Below are 18,135 nucleotides of genomic sequence, written 5' to 3'. Positions count from 1 at the left end.
CGGCTGGAAGCGCATCCACTGTGTAAAAACATGCTGGATAAGTTGGCGGTTCATACTGCTGTGGTGACCCAAGATTAATAAAGGGACTAAGCCAACAAAAAAATAAATGAATGAATGAATGAATGAATGAATGAATGAATGAATGAATGAAAGAAAGAAAAGACATTATGTAAGACCGCAAGTCTTCCCAAGCCAGGATACACACAGAAACACCGCCTTTATTATTATTATGTAATTTGTACAGCCTATATGTCGTTTATTTTACTCTCACCATCACTTATTACAACGATCTACAATGTTCTAAGCCATTTGCTTATAGCATTTAGTTTGTGGCTCTAAAAAGGCTGAACAAGTGGACAGTCCCAGAATCAATGAATACATGTCTTTCTGGCATTTCTAACAAACATTATTATTTGTCAGACCCATTCTATTCAGTTTAACTAGTGTCAAAAAAAAAAAAAAAAAAGATATATATATATATATATATATATATATATATATATATATATATATATATATATATATATATATATATATATATATATATACATGCATACATACATACAGTTGAAGTCAGAATTATTAGCCCCGCTAAATTATTAGACCGCTTGTTTATTTTTTCCCCAATTTCTTTGTAACCGAGAGAAGATTTTTTTAATACATTTCTAAACTTAATAATTTTAATAACTCATTTCTAATAACCAATTTATTTTATCTTTACCATGATGTCTGTAAATAATATTTTACTAGATATTTTTCAAGACACTTCTATACAGCTTAAAGTGACATTTAAAGGTTTAACAAGGTTAATTAAGTTAACTAGGCAGGTTAGGGGAATTAGGCAAGGTATTGTATAACAGTGGTTTGTTCTGTAGATTCTCAAGAAAAAATATAGCTTAAAGGGGCTAATAATTTTGTCCTAAAAATGGATCATAAAATATTCAAAACTGTTTTTATTCTAGCCGAAATAAAATAAATAAGACTTTCTTCAGAAGAAAAAATATTATCAGACATAGTGTGAAAATGTCCTTGCTTTGTTAAACATCATTGGTAAAATATTTAAAAAAGAAGAAAAAAAAAATCAAAGGGGGCTAATAATTCTGACTTCAACTATATATATTGTTTAAATTGTCCTCCAGTTTCTCATATATTTACCAGTTTTTGACTTAATGATTTTCAATTTCTCATAACTGATTATAATCCTGTTGTAATTTTCCTCATATTGTCTTTAAATTTGATGCTAAGCAAATTTATTCAGTCAAAAACAGGTGCGTTTTGTTTTTAGATGAGGCAATGTTAGAAAGCTCAGGATATTGTTCCTTTTTTTTTTTTTTTTTTTTTTTTTTTGGTGGAAACACAATTTCTTATTTCAAAATATTTCCAAAAATAAAAAGTTACAATTTATGTATTCAAAAGATTATTTGAAGACATGGATGTACCCTGTTCAAATTTTAATAACTCATTTCTAATAACTGATTTATTTTATTTTTGCCATGATGACAGTAAATAATATTTTACTAAATATTTTTCAAGATACTTCTATACAGATTAAAGTGACATTTAAAGGCTTAACTACGTTAATTAGATCAACTAGGCAGGTAAGGGTAATTAGAATAACTAGGCAAGTTAGAGTAATTAGACAAGTTATTGTATAACGATGGTTTGTTCTGTAGGCTATAGAAAAAAATTCGAGCTGAAAGGGGCTAATGATTTTGTCCTTTTAAATGGTGTTTGAAAAATTACATTTTTAATTAAATTTAATTATTTTATTCTAGCCAAAATAAAACAAATAAGACTTTCTCCAGAAGAGAAAAATATTATCAGACATACTGTGAAAATTTCCTTGCTCTGTTAAACATCATTTGGGAAATATTTTTAAAAGAAAACAAAAATTCAAAGGGAGCTAATAATTCTGACTACAACTGTATGTAATTTCACAATACAGATAGCAGCAAATACAATTATTCCATATGAAAAAGTATGGTTGTTTGCATTGTGATAGTTTATGCAGTTAGTGGTTCTTCGCCGATAGTTCTTTTGTTTTATGATGGGGTAAATGGGCAATAGTGAATACAATAAAAGAATATTATTAATCTGATACTCTGAATTTGTTAATCATAAAAGTAGCCTCCACAGAGGCACACTAATAATGTTTGAGCAAGTAACTCTATCTTGAACTTGCTAACTCTATCAAGCCTCTTCAACTGCTCCAGAACGCAGCAGCACGAGTGGTCTTCAATGAACCTAAACGAGCACATGTCACTCCGCTGCTAGTCCGTTTGCACTGGCTGCCAGTTGCTGCTCGCATCAAATTCAAAACTCTGATGTTTGCCTACAAAGTGACTTCTGGCCTAGCACCTTCTTATCTGCACTCACTTCTGCAGATCTATGTGCCCTCCAGAAACTTGCGTTCTGTGAATGAACGTCGCCTCGTGGTTCCATCCCAAAGAGGAAAAAAATCACTTTTGCGAACGCTCACGCTCAATCTGCCCAGTTGGTGGAATGAACTCCCTAACTGCATCAGAACAGCAGTCACTCGCTATTTTCAAGAAACGACTAAAAACTCAACTATTTAGTCTCCACTTCACTTCCTAATCTGCAATTGCCTATTTGAATATCACACTAACTGTACAAAAAAAAAAAAAAAAAAAAAAAATTACTAACACTTCCCTTCTTAGACTTTACAGACCTGAAACTTGCCTTTAGTACTTATTCATTGTTGCTCTTAGTTGTGTAAATTGCTTCCTTGTCCTCATTTGTAAGTCGCTTTGGATAAAAGCGTCTGCTAAATGACTAAATGTAAAATGTAAATGTAAGTAATAACTAAGGTCTGCAATCAATTCTTGTTCCAAAGGGAAAGTAATGAGTACTAAAAACATAATCTTAATACTGATAGTGTAAAATTCTTGGAATGTTTTTTTTTTTTTCCTAAGTTTTCTTTTTTTGAATATTTCCCAAATGACTTTAACAGCAAGAGAATTTTCACAGTATGTGTAATAATATTTTTTTATTCTGGAGAAAGTCTTATTTGTTTTAATTCAGCTAGAATTAAAGCAGTTTTAAATTTTTTAAAAGCCATTTTAAGGTCAAAATTATTAGCCCCTTTAAGCTTTTTTTTTTTTTTTTCAATAGTCTACAGAACAAACCATCGTTATACAATAACTTGACTAATTACCCTAACCTGCCATATCCCCTATACCATGTCATATTTAATATATAAGTATATATTTACCAGTTTTATAAGTAATTTAACAGTTTTAGCTAAAAGTTAGCAAGAGCTGTGTAAATCTAAATGTTGATTGGTTGAAGTAAAATTATGAATATTTCATTCTTTCTTTTTTCTTTTTCTGTAGAAATTCCAGTCTGTCTCATCAGCACCCCTTGAAATTGACATACTCTACACTCCCTTAAATTCTGTCTTAAATGGCATAAGAGAATCTGTCCGAAAGCTAAGAGACAAAATGGAGAAATTCTCCAAAGAGGAGATCACAAAGATAACTAGCAGAGGTGACTGACATTCTCAGAAACAAGTCCTCCATTATCTATTATCATCATAGAATGTCTTAAGAATGAATGTTTACTCTGGACTTACACTTTTTAATGTACTTTGATTTCCACAGTTACGATACCTAACACTGTTCCCAGAAACAGCTTCTTAAAATGTAAGTTAGTAGGCTCATTTGGAAAAGTGAATGGAAATAAAGAACTGTTTAATGGTTACTTTAGAGTATGATTGACAGGATATCTGAAAACTAAATTGAACCCATTGCAGTTCCATTTAACATTTTAACTTGCTTTTAACAGTGCTTTTTTTTCCCCTTTAGATTCACATCAGCTTACTCTCGATCAAAACACAATAAATGGATGGCTTTGTCTGTCTGAGAGGAACAGAATGATTACTGAAAGACAGTCAAGACAGGGATATCCTGAACTATATCCTGATCATCCAGACAGATTTGATGAGTTTAATAGTCAGGTGATGTGTAAAGAGAGTGTGTATGGACGCTGTTACTGGGAGATTGAGTGGAGTGGGCCTTATGGTGTGTATGTATCAGTGTCATATAAGAATATTAGCAGGAAAGGAGGGAGTAAGAATTGTTTGTTTGGACACAATGATCAGTCCTGGAGTTTGTACTGCATGGGCCCGAGATTCTCATTCATACACAATAACAAACAGACTCACCTTCCTGTAGTATACAGCTCCTCTAGAATAGGAGTGTATGTTGATTACACTGCAGGAATACTGTCTTTTTACAGCGTCTCTGAACCCATGAGACTCATCCATACAGTCCAGACTACATTCACTCAGCCTCTCTATCCCGGGTTTTATGTTTGCTATGGCTCATCATTGAAACTGTTGTGAAAATGTTCTGGTAATTTGGAATGGGTAACACACAATACAAAGCAATGCATATGGTTCAAGTTAAGGGTAATACATGTGAAGGCTTAAACTATAGAAAATACCTAAATGTGGCACATTTTATATATTAACATAAAAATAATAATAATAATAATAATAAAGCTGCATGAAAATCAGAAAAATCCCTTTCACACTGAGCATAATTAACCATTAAAAATCAAAAGTCAAGGTAATAGATCCATATAAAATACTCACACAGGCCAATCAATCACAGCACAACAAAGCAAGTTGATTTTATCTAACATGTTGATTTGAGGTTAGCAGTTAGTTAACATTTCACCCTCAGTGTGAATAATTTAATGAGTTATTTCTTAATATTTTATTCTTATATTATACTTCTGTCAGATGTGTATTACATGTATAATAATTATTTCATGTTGTCTGTTTCAATATTACAATGTTATGTTTTTTTGTATAATCCCAAATTAAACAGCTGAAAAAGGCAACACATACAAATTCCAAATTTGTGCTGTTGGACACCATTTATTGGGACATTTCAAAGATGAGTAAACACCTGAATCTCTTCATAAAAGGCCCTTTCAGAAGTCAGTTATTGAAAGGAAACCTTCAATTTTTATTCCATTGATCTGTACGAGAACTCACTTCAAGGGCTCATTGTCCTTCGTAGGGAATGGATCTGTACACTTCCATTTGGAGTAAAGCCTATAAATCTGTTTAAATAAATAGCAAATATATACATTTTTTCCAAAGGATATAATTTTTTTTCTGCTTAAATCATGTTATTATTAAGCCTGTAAACATTTTGCTTTTTGAATTATTCCAATAAAAATATACGTATTAAATATTCCCCCATGTGCTCTTGGTTAATAAAGCAGCATGGCAGTTTTGCCTTAATGTATAAACTGAGAATAACACAAACAAGACATTTTTAAGAACTGTTTATTCATGAAACAACCACACAAATAAATGCAACATGAACGTAATGCCAATTCTTTAAAATCAAATTAAAACACACAGAATAAAGTTCAAACAATTAAAATTAAAATTTCCACACATGCTAAATTGCAACTTTACTGTTACAAATGTAAAAATACAAACATTTAAATACATGTCATACAATTTTAGCATACAAAAAACCCTCCTACAGTAAGGTCAACTAATTATATATATATACACACACTACCTGACAAAAGTCTTATCCTCAATGCCAGTTGTAAGAGCAACAAATTATAACTTAATTCTAGTTGATCATTTGGAAAAGTGGCAGAAGGTAGATTTTTTTTTTTTTTTTTTTGATGAATCATCTGTTGAACTGCATCCCAATCATCACAAATATTGCAGAAGGCCTAATGAAACCCGCATGGACCCAAGATTCTTACAGAAATCAGTCAAGTTTGGTTAAGAAAAAAAATCATGGTTTAAGGTTACATTCAGTATGGGGGCATGCAAGAGATCTGCCGAGTGGATGCAACATCAACAGCCTGAGATATTAAGACATTTGTGCTGCCCATTACATTAAAAATCACAGGAGAGGGCAAGCTCATGGGACAATACACTATATGAATTTACTATTTTCACTATATTATTTTTCCACTGCACCATGACTATATTCTATACTGTACATTATTTCTGTCAACAAGTCCTTTGGCCTGTGCCTTTCATATTAGCCACTTCTGATAGCAAATGATCAACTAGAAGTCAAGGTATTATATGTTGCTCCTAAAAGGCGACAAGACTTTTGCCAGAACATCTAAAACATCTGTATTCTTTAGAATATTTTCCAATAGTCTTTGGCCACATTGACAAGTTTGGGATCATCCAAAACTTTAAAACTAACTTATAATTTTTCATTTATTTCAGCAGTTTTCCAAAAGTACCTCAAGCAGAAAAGAGACATCCTGAATTATCTTTTTTGTTTTAGACTTTTATCTCACATTATTTTCTTTGTTTCAATAAATGTTCTTAGTTATAACTGCGATTTAGCACATTAATCTTGCTCAGGGCATCTTTGTTGTCAATGGTCTTATGAACGGTAATAATGAAGGGGAAGGCAGAGGGCAGTTCGACTCTACGGCTGAGCTTCTGGTGTCCCCAGTGCAGACAGCGCAGCCTCTCAGCCAGGTCACGGCGTCCTGCTCGCTCCAGACCGTCCTGCAGCAGCTTAGTTTTGTTTGGTTTGTCCCAGGAACGCTCATACCTATCAATCAAAAGCAGAAGTCACTAAAGGTAAGCCACCAAAATGACCCTCAGCTCTCAATGGTGTTTAAAATAACTACTAATTAGCTGGTAATAATTATTAAAGGCTAGATTTGAGTATTAAATACCATGATTCCAGCATTCTCTGAGCCTGAACTCTCTTTTCTTTGGATGTGGCATTAAACTGTCTGACTTCATTTCTGGTGAATCCCAGTTCAAATGCTAGCACATTCCACTCAAAGCCCAACTGCTTAGCAATCTCCTGCACAGATTTCATATTGATCACTGCATCCTAAAGGACAAAGAGGAGCATTCATAGACATGGGAACATTTCATGGAAAAAAAACAAACAAAAACAGAGTTTACTCACCTCTTGTGCCTTGTTTGGCATTTTGTCTGCATATAAAAGGATTAAAGTTCTTCTCTGTGCTTTTTTTGCTCAGTTTTTGTCCTTAATATTTCATGTGAAACGCTTACAAGTTGTTGCATGTAGAGGTTAATGTGACTGGAGTAGTCAGTTGGCATAGAGACTGACCAATACAAATCTGCCTGGTTAAATATTAAACATTTTTACATTAAGAATTTGCTTGTGAGAGTAAAGTAAGCAAAAAAAAAAGTTTTTGAAATAAAAAATCATCTTTGTTCTGTGTTAAAGGTATAGTTCACCCAAACATGAAAATTTTATGATCAATTTAACTGTTCTAGGTTTTTTTTAAATTCTGTTAAATACAAAAGAAGATATTCTGAAGAAAGCTGGGAACCATAGTTTTGTGATACAGATTACATAGATTTTTTGATAATTGTGGATAAATATATTTGGTTAAGACAATAGGGTTAACATAGCAGAAGTATAGAAGTTTAACATTAATCAACAGTGGACCAGTATCAGTTTCCTCATATATGTCGCAAGGGAGAATGAAAATACGCACACAAGATGTAGAGACTTTCTCATAGTGGAGTCCAAGCTCTTCCTTTTAATCTGCTTAGGTGAAAGCATTAAGTTCTGCATTAAGTGTTGTTGTCAATCACACTAAAATAATCTGTGACAGAAGTTCACTCAAAAGTGAAGGTTCTTTTTGTCTTTAATTACTAACACTCCTGTCATTCCAAGTACTTTTAGTATATATAAGAAGATATATATATATATATATATATATATATATATATATATATATATATATATATATATATATATATATATATATATATATATATATAAGAAGATATTTTACAATATGAAAATGCAATGAAATTATGAAAATTGTAAAATTAAAGCAATAGTGCAGAGATTTGGTCCCTGCATCAAGTCAGGGTGTGCCAGTAGCCTTTAAAACCGCATGGGAAAGAACTGAACATTTATTTAATGTTTTAGGTAACTAATTCTTTATATACAACTCCCTTGATATCTAAAGGGAAAAAATGCAAAAGAAACTTGTCGTTAAATAAATTTTAGCAGAGACGCAACTGCCTGTCATTTTCACATTCGTTTTTCAGTTAGGGACTAGGTCTAATATTAGAGTAACCTAATAAAAATATTTGTTGGACACTGCACAGTAGTCTACACTATAATTAATAATATAATTTATTATATTCATTATTATTAATAAAAGTAAGTTATACAACTGATAAAATGCAAAACCCTTTTTAATGTTTGCTTTCATTTTGACATTTCTAACAGTTGTAATAAGAAACATCCCATTGTGCAGCAACAGTCTCAAGTTAGGACACTTAAAAATGGATCAGACTCCTTCCAATCCAGAAACCCAGGTACTTAACCCTAGATGACACTTGGGCATCTGGGCTAACCCCAGATGACACTTAGCATCTTCTTTAGAATCTGGTTAAAAGACTCCACTAAGACTGTCCGTCTATAAGTGATAAACAGAGAAATGTAACTGCTTTACCTTGAGAAGGTGGTTTTCATCCCCTTGCGCTTGGGCAACACAGTACAGCAGACAATTTTTACTATAAATTATGGGAGGAGGTAAGGTGCTGGTAGCCAGACCGCTCCCTCCATTACCTGGACATGAGACCAGCAGTTCTTTAAGTGGTTGTATTCATTTACATTTACATTTAGTCATTTAGCAGACGCTTTTATCAAAAGTGACTTACAAATGAGGACAAGGAAGCAATTTACACAACTATAAGAGCAACAATGAATAAGTGCTGTAGGCAAGTTTCAGGTGTGTAAAGTCTAAGAAGGAAAGCATTACTAATTTTTTTTTTTTTTTTGTAGTTAGTTGAGGAGTCAGAGAGGTAGTTGCATACATTATAAAGTGGAGACTAAATAGTTGAGTTTTTAGTCGCTTTTTGAAGACAGCGAGTGACTCTACCGTTCTGATGCAGTTAGGGAGTTCATTCCACCAACTGGGCAGATTGAGTGCGAGCGTTCGGGAAAGCTTTTTCTTGCCTCTTTGGGATGGAACCACGAGGCGACGTTCATTCACAGAACGCAAGTTTCTGGAGGGCCTATAAATCTGCAGAAGTGAGAGCAGATAAGAAGGGGCGCAGCCAGAAATCGCTTTGTAAGCAAACATCAGTGCTTTGAATTTGATGTGAGCAGCAACTGGCAGCCAGTGCAAATGGATGAGTAGCGGAGTGACATGTGCTCTTTTAGGTTAGTTGAAGACCACTCATGCTGCTGCATTCCGAAGCATCTGATGAGGTTTGATAAAGTTAGCTGGGAGCCCGGCTAGGAGAGTTGCAATAGTCCAGTCTGGAAAGAACAGGAGCTTGAACAAGGAGTTGAGCTGCATGTTCAGATAGGAAGGGTTGGATGTTTCTGATGTTGTAGAGTGCGAATCTGCATGATCGAGCAGTTCTAGAGATGTGGTCAGAGAAGTTTAGTTGGTCATCAATCGTTACTCCAAGGCTTTTCACCATTTTGGATGCAGTAATGGTTGCCCCGTCGATCTGGATTGAAAAGTTGTGATGTGGAGTCAGGTTGGTAGAAACTTCTAGCGTTCCCGTTTTCGTGAGGTTAAGCTGAAGATGATCTTTCATCCAGTGTGAAATGTCTGACAGGCAGGCTGAGATGCGAGCCAGAACCGAGGGATCATCAGGGTGAAAAGAGAGGAATAGCTGGGTATCATCAGCATAGCAGTTGTAGGAGAATCCATGTTTCTGGATGACTGATCCCAACGATGTTGTGTAGATGGAGAAAGAAGTGGTCCAAGAACAGAGCCCTGTGGTACCCCAGTGTTTAGATGCTGTAGGTTGGACACCTCTCCTCTCCAAGACACCCTGAATGACCTGTTAGAGAGGTAAGATCCGAACCACTGAATAACCGTGCCTGCAACACCCAGTGACTCAAGCGTAGATAGCAGGATCTGGTGGTTTACAGTGTCAAAAGCAGCTGACAAATCCAGCAAGATGAGGATTGATGATTTAGAGTCTGCTTTAGCCAGTCTGAGATCCTCCACGACCGAGAGCAGGGCACTCTCAGTTGAGTGGCCTTTCTTAAAGCCAGATTGCTTGTTGTCCATGAGGTTGTTTTGAGTGGGAAAGTCTAGGACTTGATTGAACACGACTTTTTCCAGAATCTTAGCCATAAATGGAAGCAGGGACACTGGTCTGTAGTTTTCAAGTAGCGTTTGATCGAGGTTGGGTTTCTTTAGCAGTGGGGTTATCCTAGCATGTTTAAATGAAGTGGGTAATACACCAGAGTCAAGAGATGTGTTGATTATGTGAGTCAGTGTTGGTATGACTGCAGGAGAAATGGCTTGCAATAGAAGAGTGGGAATGGGATCAAGCGGACAGGTGGTTGCATGGCTAGATAGCATGAGTTTGGTCACCTCAGACTCAGAGAGCTGAGAAAAAGCGGTGAGCATGTGTGGTGATGGTGGTGTATCTTGCCTGTTTGTAGTAGGTGCAGTAATGCTGCTCTCAACCAAAAGAGCTAAGGTTCTTGGGCTCACTGCCAATGGAGTGGTGTAGCTCTGGTAACTGGCTGCATTGTGTTTGCGAGAAGTCAATCAAAGCCTGGCCAGTCTTTTCCAAATAGAACATGGACAGAAAAGTTTTTTACCACGCCTACTTGAAAGGAGCAAGGGCTCCGCAGGCAGTGCAGAGATGATGAAACAGCAAGCTGGTGCTTGGTGAGTATCCGTGAATCCACATTATAGGTGGCTTTGCTATCAACTCAAGGTCTCACTATCTTGGCTGAACCAGAGTGATGCAGCTTCATGAGTCCAGCACTGTCATCACTAATTGTCTTTTCACCTGAATGGTTCAAGTGAGAGCTCAGTGAGGCTCTGGATCATTGACAATGTAGCTGGTTAGCCAAGCCCGGGCATTTAGAGAAGGTGGTTTGGTGGGCATTGATTCATCCTTGGCGCCGGGGACTGCTGGTCCACTCACCAGGCAGGACGTGCCCTCCAGTGGCCTCCCTCCAACAATAAGGGCCAGCTCTCTCTCCAGGTCACGGGCAAATGATGGCTCTGCCAATCTCTATTGCTGTCACCAATTCAGAAATGGACACAAAGTTTCTCATGCTTACAGGCCCCCTGATCTGGCAAGAATGAGCTCACAGCAGATCACCACTTTTTCAGTGACCTGGGTAGCGGTGGGACTTCGGCCACAGGTGTGTGAGGCGTATGAGCTGGGTGGCCTGTACTCTAATATGGATATTTTCACTGCAGGACCACTGAGGTGAGAGTTCAATATGGACCAGAGGTGAAAGTTCCATATGGGCTAATTTCTCCTCCTTCACCATCTCATAATCATCATATTGTTGGGCTTGTATGGATTAAGATGCTTGTTGAGCTTCTCCCGTGAGGAAAGAAAACCTGGCTAGGCTTACCTAAAGGAGCAATGTAGGACCACACCCCTGTAGATCAACAACCTGCAGGAGGAACCATAGGGCTTTAGTGCACTGGGCAATGGTCAAAGTCCAGTGCCACAATGACCCAAACTTTGGAAATAGAAACAGTTTTTTGGGACATGGAATTTTTTAAATTTCACGAAAAGTTTTGAGACACTGAGAGGGATGGAGCCTGAGCTTGTGTGGGAGGCTCATCGATACCAACTAGATATAGTCAATCTTACCTCCATGCAAAGGCTCTGGAACTTCTTGAAAAGGGCTGTACTGTGTCCTACTCTAAAGGTTACAGACTGGTGTGGGCTTGCTTATAGTTCCCCAGCTGTTTTGTGTTGGAGTTTTCCTGGTGAATAAGAGAGTCACCTCCCTGTGCCTAAGGGCTGGAAAAGGTCTCTCACTTTAGTTTGCGCTTATAAGCCAAACAGCAGTAAAGAGTACTTAACATTTTTTAAGTCCCTGAAAGGGGTGCTAGTAGGTGCTGGAGGACTTTATCGACTATGTGGGGAAAAAGAGTGAAACTTGAAAACCTGGATGATTGAGAGAAATTGCTTCCCCAATCTGAATCTGAGTAGTGTTCTTTTTGTGATTTTTTTTTGTGTTAGTTACTGTTTTTAATAACATGTTTCAGTATAAGGTGCACATTGCACCAGGACACCCTAGGTTGATGATAAACTTTGTGCACATTTCATCTGATCTTCGATTGAGGGGCAGAGCTGTCAAATGATCACCACCTGGTGGTGAGTTAGATGCGTTGGTTAAGGGGTCTTCAAACATTTCAGAGAACATCCCATGGATGTGAGCAGAGATAATAAGGCCATGTTCCACTAGGTTCACCTTCTGCCCAAGCACTGTCCCTTGCTCCATTTCCTAATGTGAGACCTTATGACAGGTGAGGCACCGCAGACTTTGGAGTGGTTAGTCTTACCCTTTGGAACAACCTCCAGTTTGTGTTGTGCTATCAATGCATTCCAACTCCATATGCATCAGCACCCCTTGACAGAGAAGAGCATCCGTTTCTTTCTGGAAACCTGCTTTTACTTAGACAATTGTCTTCGAGCCTGCCTACGATTGAGGCGGCCCGGAGCTTAATTGATCATCTGCTATCCTTTCTGGTGCTTGCTTTGAGATTAGACAATGGGCCAGTAATGACCTTGCAGTGTGGAGTCATCTGAGGCTTGGGCAACTAGTATGAAGTTGTGGTTGACATAGGATAAGTCTGACATCCCTGAATCAACATTGGGTCTGAGTTGGGATGGGCAATCTGATACCCTGTCCTACAGACATAGACCGGTCACCTATCGGACATACAGTATAATCTAAGGGACACTCATAGGATCCTTGCTTCCCAATACAACCCTCTGGGACGGCTCCTTCTATACACAAAAAACAAAGAAAATTGTTAACCACCTGTGGAACAGGCAGTGAGAATGCAATGATCCTGACCTCCTTCAATACTGAAGAGAGTGGGAAAGGAACTAAGTTGCCTTTCTGGGGTCTCTTTCCTCGCCCTTATGTTCGTCCTATGTTAAGGATAAAGGGAATCATGGAATTCACATCTTTTCAGATGCCTCTGAGCAAGCCTACAGAGCAGTAGTTTACCTATGTACTGTTAACTCAGCAGGTCAGATCTATCTCTCTTTTCTTATCGCTCATTCCCATATTACTACCAGGAGAATACATTACATTATAAGATTGGAAATATGTGGGAGCTTGGTTGTGAATCAACTGGTGAAATTGGTTCAGTGCAAGATAGCATTGTCCATTTTAGTATACTGTGTTGTGGATCAAATCTGCTAATTTCCTTAAGTGGTTGAAATCCAAATCATGTCAGTACAAAGTATTTGTGGGCAACATGATCACTAAGATACGAGAGTTTACCGACCAGTGCCCCTGGCATTATTTTTGTTCTGTAGAAAACACAACAATCTACTGATGACCTTACAAAAGAGAGATCTCCTTCCTACCTTGCAACCTCAAACTGTTGGTCACAGGGACAATCTTTCCCTCTCTGTGACCCTGAAAAATGGCCAGTCTTTCCTCCTTCTGCACCTAGTGCAGATTCAGTTACGGAAGTCTACCTTCTCTGCAGTAATTAACTTGGTGACTTCTGGCAGTCACCTCAAGAAATGAGATTTACCTACCTGGCTAGAACAATTGGATGTCTAACAGAAGATTAACACCTGTTAGAATCAGGGAAGTCAGTCAAATCTAGCAGCCACTTAGTTGCCCTTGCCCCAGAGATGGTTCCTTCAAGTGGCTTGATTAGAGTGGATATTTGGAAATTTGCCGACCTTGCAGATGCCATTCTCCTACCTGTTGTCCTAGACCCAAAGCATTCAGTTACTCATCTGCTAATCCAGCATCATGATGGCCAATTACATCATCCTGGCTCAGAGTGGCTGTTTGCTGAGATATGAAAAACAAATTGGATCCTGCGAGGCAGAGATTTCAATGTAAATGTCCAGTGTGTTGCTAAATGTGCAAAAATGTATTTCAGTCTTGAGTGTTTTAATGATTGAGAAATTGTATTACCCCAGGGAAGAAGCTTCTCCCCAGTCTCCACAGGAAAGCATTTTTCTGATCGCAACAGAGATAAAATTGCTGTAGATTGAGTGCAGATCAGGGAGTTCAGTGCCAGAAGATGGTGCACTTAGCTGACCACACCACTCTCTGTATGCGCTTGTCTGTCCTACATGGTGCTCTTCCAAACCAGGTTGTGATGTTTCCCATCAGCATGCTCTCTATGGTGCAGGAGTAAAAGTTCCTAAGCACCCTAAGGGGCAGTGTGAAGTTTCTCAAGTGTCTTAAGATGCTAGAGATGATGCCAGGCCTTTTTCACCACTGTGTTGATGTGACAGGACCATGACATAATAATGTGATGTGAACACTGAGGTTATAGAAGCTGTTAACTCTCTCCACTGGGCTTTTGTAGATGACGGGGGGTGTAGTAATTCCTTTCCTGCTTCCTACTGAAGTCCACTCTCACCTCCTTAAAGCTGGTTTATAATAGTTTTTTTCTACAATATCATCTGTTAGTTTCCCTATAAGTCCCATAACCACTTCTGTAAACCTCACTGATGTCATCGCTACTATGTCGAAACATGTTCCATCTGTCATGAGTCTGATCTCGTTAATTCTATCACTTTGTATTGCCCTTTTTGGTCTCGCAGCTGCAGGTTCTCCCCATTAACCACCATTGCATTAGCACCTGCCGCCACTTGTTGCCTATTAGCATCCCTACTTAATCCTCTGTGTTTTCTGTTTCTGTGTCAGATTATTATATCGCTTTTGTGTTTCACCTCGCAGTTTGTGGATCACCACACGTTAGTCCTGTCCAGTAAGTCCTGTCCTGCGTGCTGTCATTGTGTGTGTGTGCTCTTACCTCCACTCTGCTCTACCAGACTTCAAGTGCCTGTCTGTATCTGGTCCCCAGCAGGGGTTTGTCAGCTAATGCCAGCTCTCCTCCTCTACTCCTTCACTGACCTCTCTTGCGGGATCCATCTGTTTACATCCAAAGTACTTTGAGTTATCCAGTGCTGCGCACCGCTTGGGTTCTGCGTGCAGCAGTCTGCCTCAGTTGAACTATACCTAATAAACTGTCCTTGTTTTCCTGCACCTCTGGTATTCTGTCTGGTCTGTTACATCATCAAGTGTGTCCTGTAAGGAGGCCACTGATTGGTGCGTCCAGCATGTGACCTGCCTCTGAACAGGAGCTTCCAGCTTTAGCACCTAAGGTGGATTAAAAACGGCATTTATTATGTGGTCCGTTGTCAGTTATCATAATTTTAAAAACTTTATTGCAAATTTCTCCTTTATTAATACATAACTTTAAGGTTACGAAATACTAAACTTACCGTTTTCACATCTTGTCTTTTCTTGCCACTAAAATGACTTTAACAGCAGCATGTAGATGCAGAGATTTATGCAAAGAAATAAACGGTGGTCCAGTGTCAGTAATTGTATTACAAGCTTTAATGCAATTTTCCCTCTTATTACACAACTTTAAGGTTATGGAATACTAAACTTACCGTTTTCACATATTGCTGTTTCTTCTTTCCACGACAATGACTTTAACAGTAGCATTAGGATGGAAAGACTCATGCAAAGAAATAAACAGTGGTTCAGTGTCAGTTAACATATTTTTACAAATTTTAAGGCAATTTTCTCCCTTATTAATAAATAACTTTATGGTCATGGAATACTAAACTTACCGTTTTCACATCTTGTCCTTTCTTGCCACTGCAAAGACTTTAACAGCAGCATGAAGATGGAGAGACTCATGCAAAGAAATAAATAGTGGTTCAGTGTCTAATCATATTTGTTTTTACAATTTCTAATGCAATTTTCTCTCCTACTAAGACATAACTTTAAGGTTATGAAATGCTAAACTTACCGTTTTCACATATTGCTGTCTCTTCTAGCCACTACAATGACTTTAACTGCAGCATGTAGATGGAGTGACTCATGCAAAGAAATAAACGGTGGTCCAGTGTCAGTAATCGTATTACAAACTTTAATGCAATGTTCCCCTTATTAATATACATATCTTTGAGGTTATGGAACACTAAACTTACCGTTGTCACATCTTTTCTTTTCTTGTCACTGCAATGACTTTAACTGTAGCATGTAGATGCAGAGACTCATGCAAAGAAATAAATGGTGGTTCACTGTCAGTAATCGTATTTGTTTTTACATTTTTAATGCAATTTTCTTCTTTAATAATACATAACTTTAAGGTTATGGAATACTAAACTTACCATTTTCACATATTGCCGTCTCTTGCCATCACATTGACTTTAACAGCAGCATGTAGATGCAGAGACTCATGCAAAGAAATAAACAGTGGTCCAGTGTCAGTAATCGTATTACAAACTTTAATGCAATTTTCTTCTTTATTTATAAACATAACTTTAAGGTCATGAAATACTAAACTTACCGTTTTCACATCTTGTCCTTTCTTGCCATCACAATGACTTTAACAGTAGCATGAAGATGGAGAGACTCATGCAAAGAAATAAACGGTGGTACACTGTCAGTAATCGTATTTTTACAAACTTTAGTGCAATTTTCTTCTTTATTAATACATAACTTTAAAGTTATAGAATACTAAACTTACCATTTTCACATGTTGTCCTTCTTGGCATTGCAATGACTTTACCAGCAGCATGTAGATGCAGAGACTCATGCAAAGAAATAAACGGTGGTCCAGTGTCAGTACTTGCATTTTTACAAACCTTAATGCAATTTTCTCCTTTATTAATACATAACTTTAAGGTTATGGAATACTTAACTTACCATTTTCACATATTGCCGTCTCTTGCCATCACAATGACTTTAACAGCAGCATGTAGATGCAGAGACTCATGCAAAGAAGTAAACGGTGGTCCAGTGTCAGTAATCATATAACAAACTTTAGTGCAATTTCCCCCCTTATTAATACATAACTTTAAGGTTATAGAATACTAAACTTACCATTTTCACATCTTGTCCTTTCTTGCCACAACATTGATTTTAACAGCAGCATGTAAATGCAGAGACTCATGCAAAGAAATAAACAGTGGTCCAGTGTCAGTAATTGTATTACAAACTTTAATGCAATTTTCTTCTTTATTTATAAACATAACTTTAAGGTCAGGGAATACTAAACTTACCGTTTTCACATGTTGCTGTCTCTTCTTACCATCACAATGACTTTAACAGTAGTATGAAGATGAAGAGACTCATGCAAAGAAATAAACAGTGGTTCAGTGTCAGTAATCGTATTTGTTTTACAATTTTATTGCAATTTTCTCCTTTATTAATACATAACTTTAAGGTTATGGAATACTAAACTTACCATTTTCACATATTGCCGTCTCTTGCCATCACAATGACTTTAACTGCAGCATGTAGATGCAGAGACTCATGCAAAGAAATAAACGGTGGTCCAGTGTCAGTAATCGTATTACAAACTTTAATGCAATTTCCCCCCTTATTAATACATAACTTTAAGGTTACGAAATACTAAACTTACCGTTTTCTCATATTGCTGTCTCTTCTTGCCACTACATTGACTTTAACAGTAGCATTAGGATGGAGAGACTCATGCAAAGAAATAAACAGTGGTTGAGTGTCAGTAATCATATTTTTACAAACTTCAATGCAATTTTCTTTTTTATTAATAAATAACTTTAAGGTTATGGATTTCTAAACTTACTATTTTCACATATTGCCGTCTCTTGCCATCACAATGACTTTAACAGCAGCATGTAGATGCAGAGACTCATGCAAAGAAATAAACAGTGGTCCACTGTCAGTAATCGTATTACAAACTTTAATGCAATTTTCTTCTTTATTTATAAACATAACTTTAAGGTCATGGAATACTAAACTTACCGTTTTCACATCTTGTCTTTTCTTGGCATCACAATGACTTTAACAGTAGCATGAAGATGGAGAGACTTATGCAAAGAAATAAACAGTGGTCCACTGTCAGTAATCGTATTACAAACTTTAATGCAATTTTCCCCTTATTATTATACATAACTTTAAGGTTTTGGAATACTAAACTTATCGTTTTCACATCTTGTCTTTTCTTGGTACTACAATGAGTTTAACAGCAGCATGTAGATGCAGAGACTCATGCAAAGAAATAAACGGTGGTCCAGTGTCAGTAATCGTATTACAAGCTTTAATGCAATTTTCCCTCTTATTACACAACTTTAAGGTTATGGAATACTAAACTTACCGTTTTCACATG

General features: G+C 37.1%; 1 protein-coding gene and 1 long non-coding RNA gene across 4 annotated transcripts; both read right to left on the bottom strand.

Annotated features, from left to right (window-relative positions):
- Positions 1-6,068: 6,068 nt before the first annotated feature.
- On the bottom strand, positions 6,069-7,089 carry wu:fc50b12. 2 transcript variants are annotated; one of them, NM_001366641.1, is given in 3 exon segments: positions 6,069-6,578; positions 6,706-6,869; positions 6,948-7,082. In NM_001366641.1, coding segments are annotated over 3 exon segments (420 nt in total). In that variant the 5' UTR covers positions 6,969-7,082; the 3' UTR covers positions 6,069-6,343.
- Positions 7,090-14,695: 7,606 nt separating this feature from the next.
- Positions 14,696-16,349, bottom strand: LOC141376100 (uncharacterized). 2 transcript variants are annotated; one of them, XR_012385259.1, is made up of 4 exons: positions 15,425-15,510; positions 15,251-15,287; positions 14,985-15,125; positions 14,696-14,897 (listed from the first exon to the last, which is right to left on the bottom strand). It is a non-coding gene; the product is annotated as an uncharacterized lncRNA (long non-coding RNA). The 2 variants fall into 2 exon arrangements; XR_012385260.1 differs by lacking the exon at positions 15,251-15,287 and having other exon boundaries at positions 15,416-16,349.
- Positions 16,350-18,135: the final 1,786 nt, after the last annotated feature.

The sequence above is a fragment of the Danio rerio genome, chromosome 9 (assembly GCF_049306965.1).
Source record: "Danio rerio strain Tuebingen ecotype United States chromosome 9, GRCz12tu, whole genome shotgun sequence".
NCBI lineage: Eukaryota > Metazoa > Chordata > Actinopteri > Cypriniformes > Danionidae > Danio > Danio rerio.
Note: the sequence above shows the minus strand (reverse complement) of the source record. Positions and strands in the feature narration are given on the sequence as shown.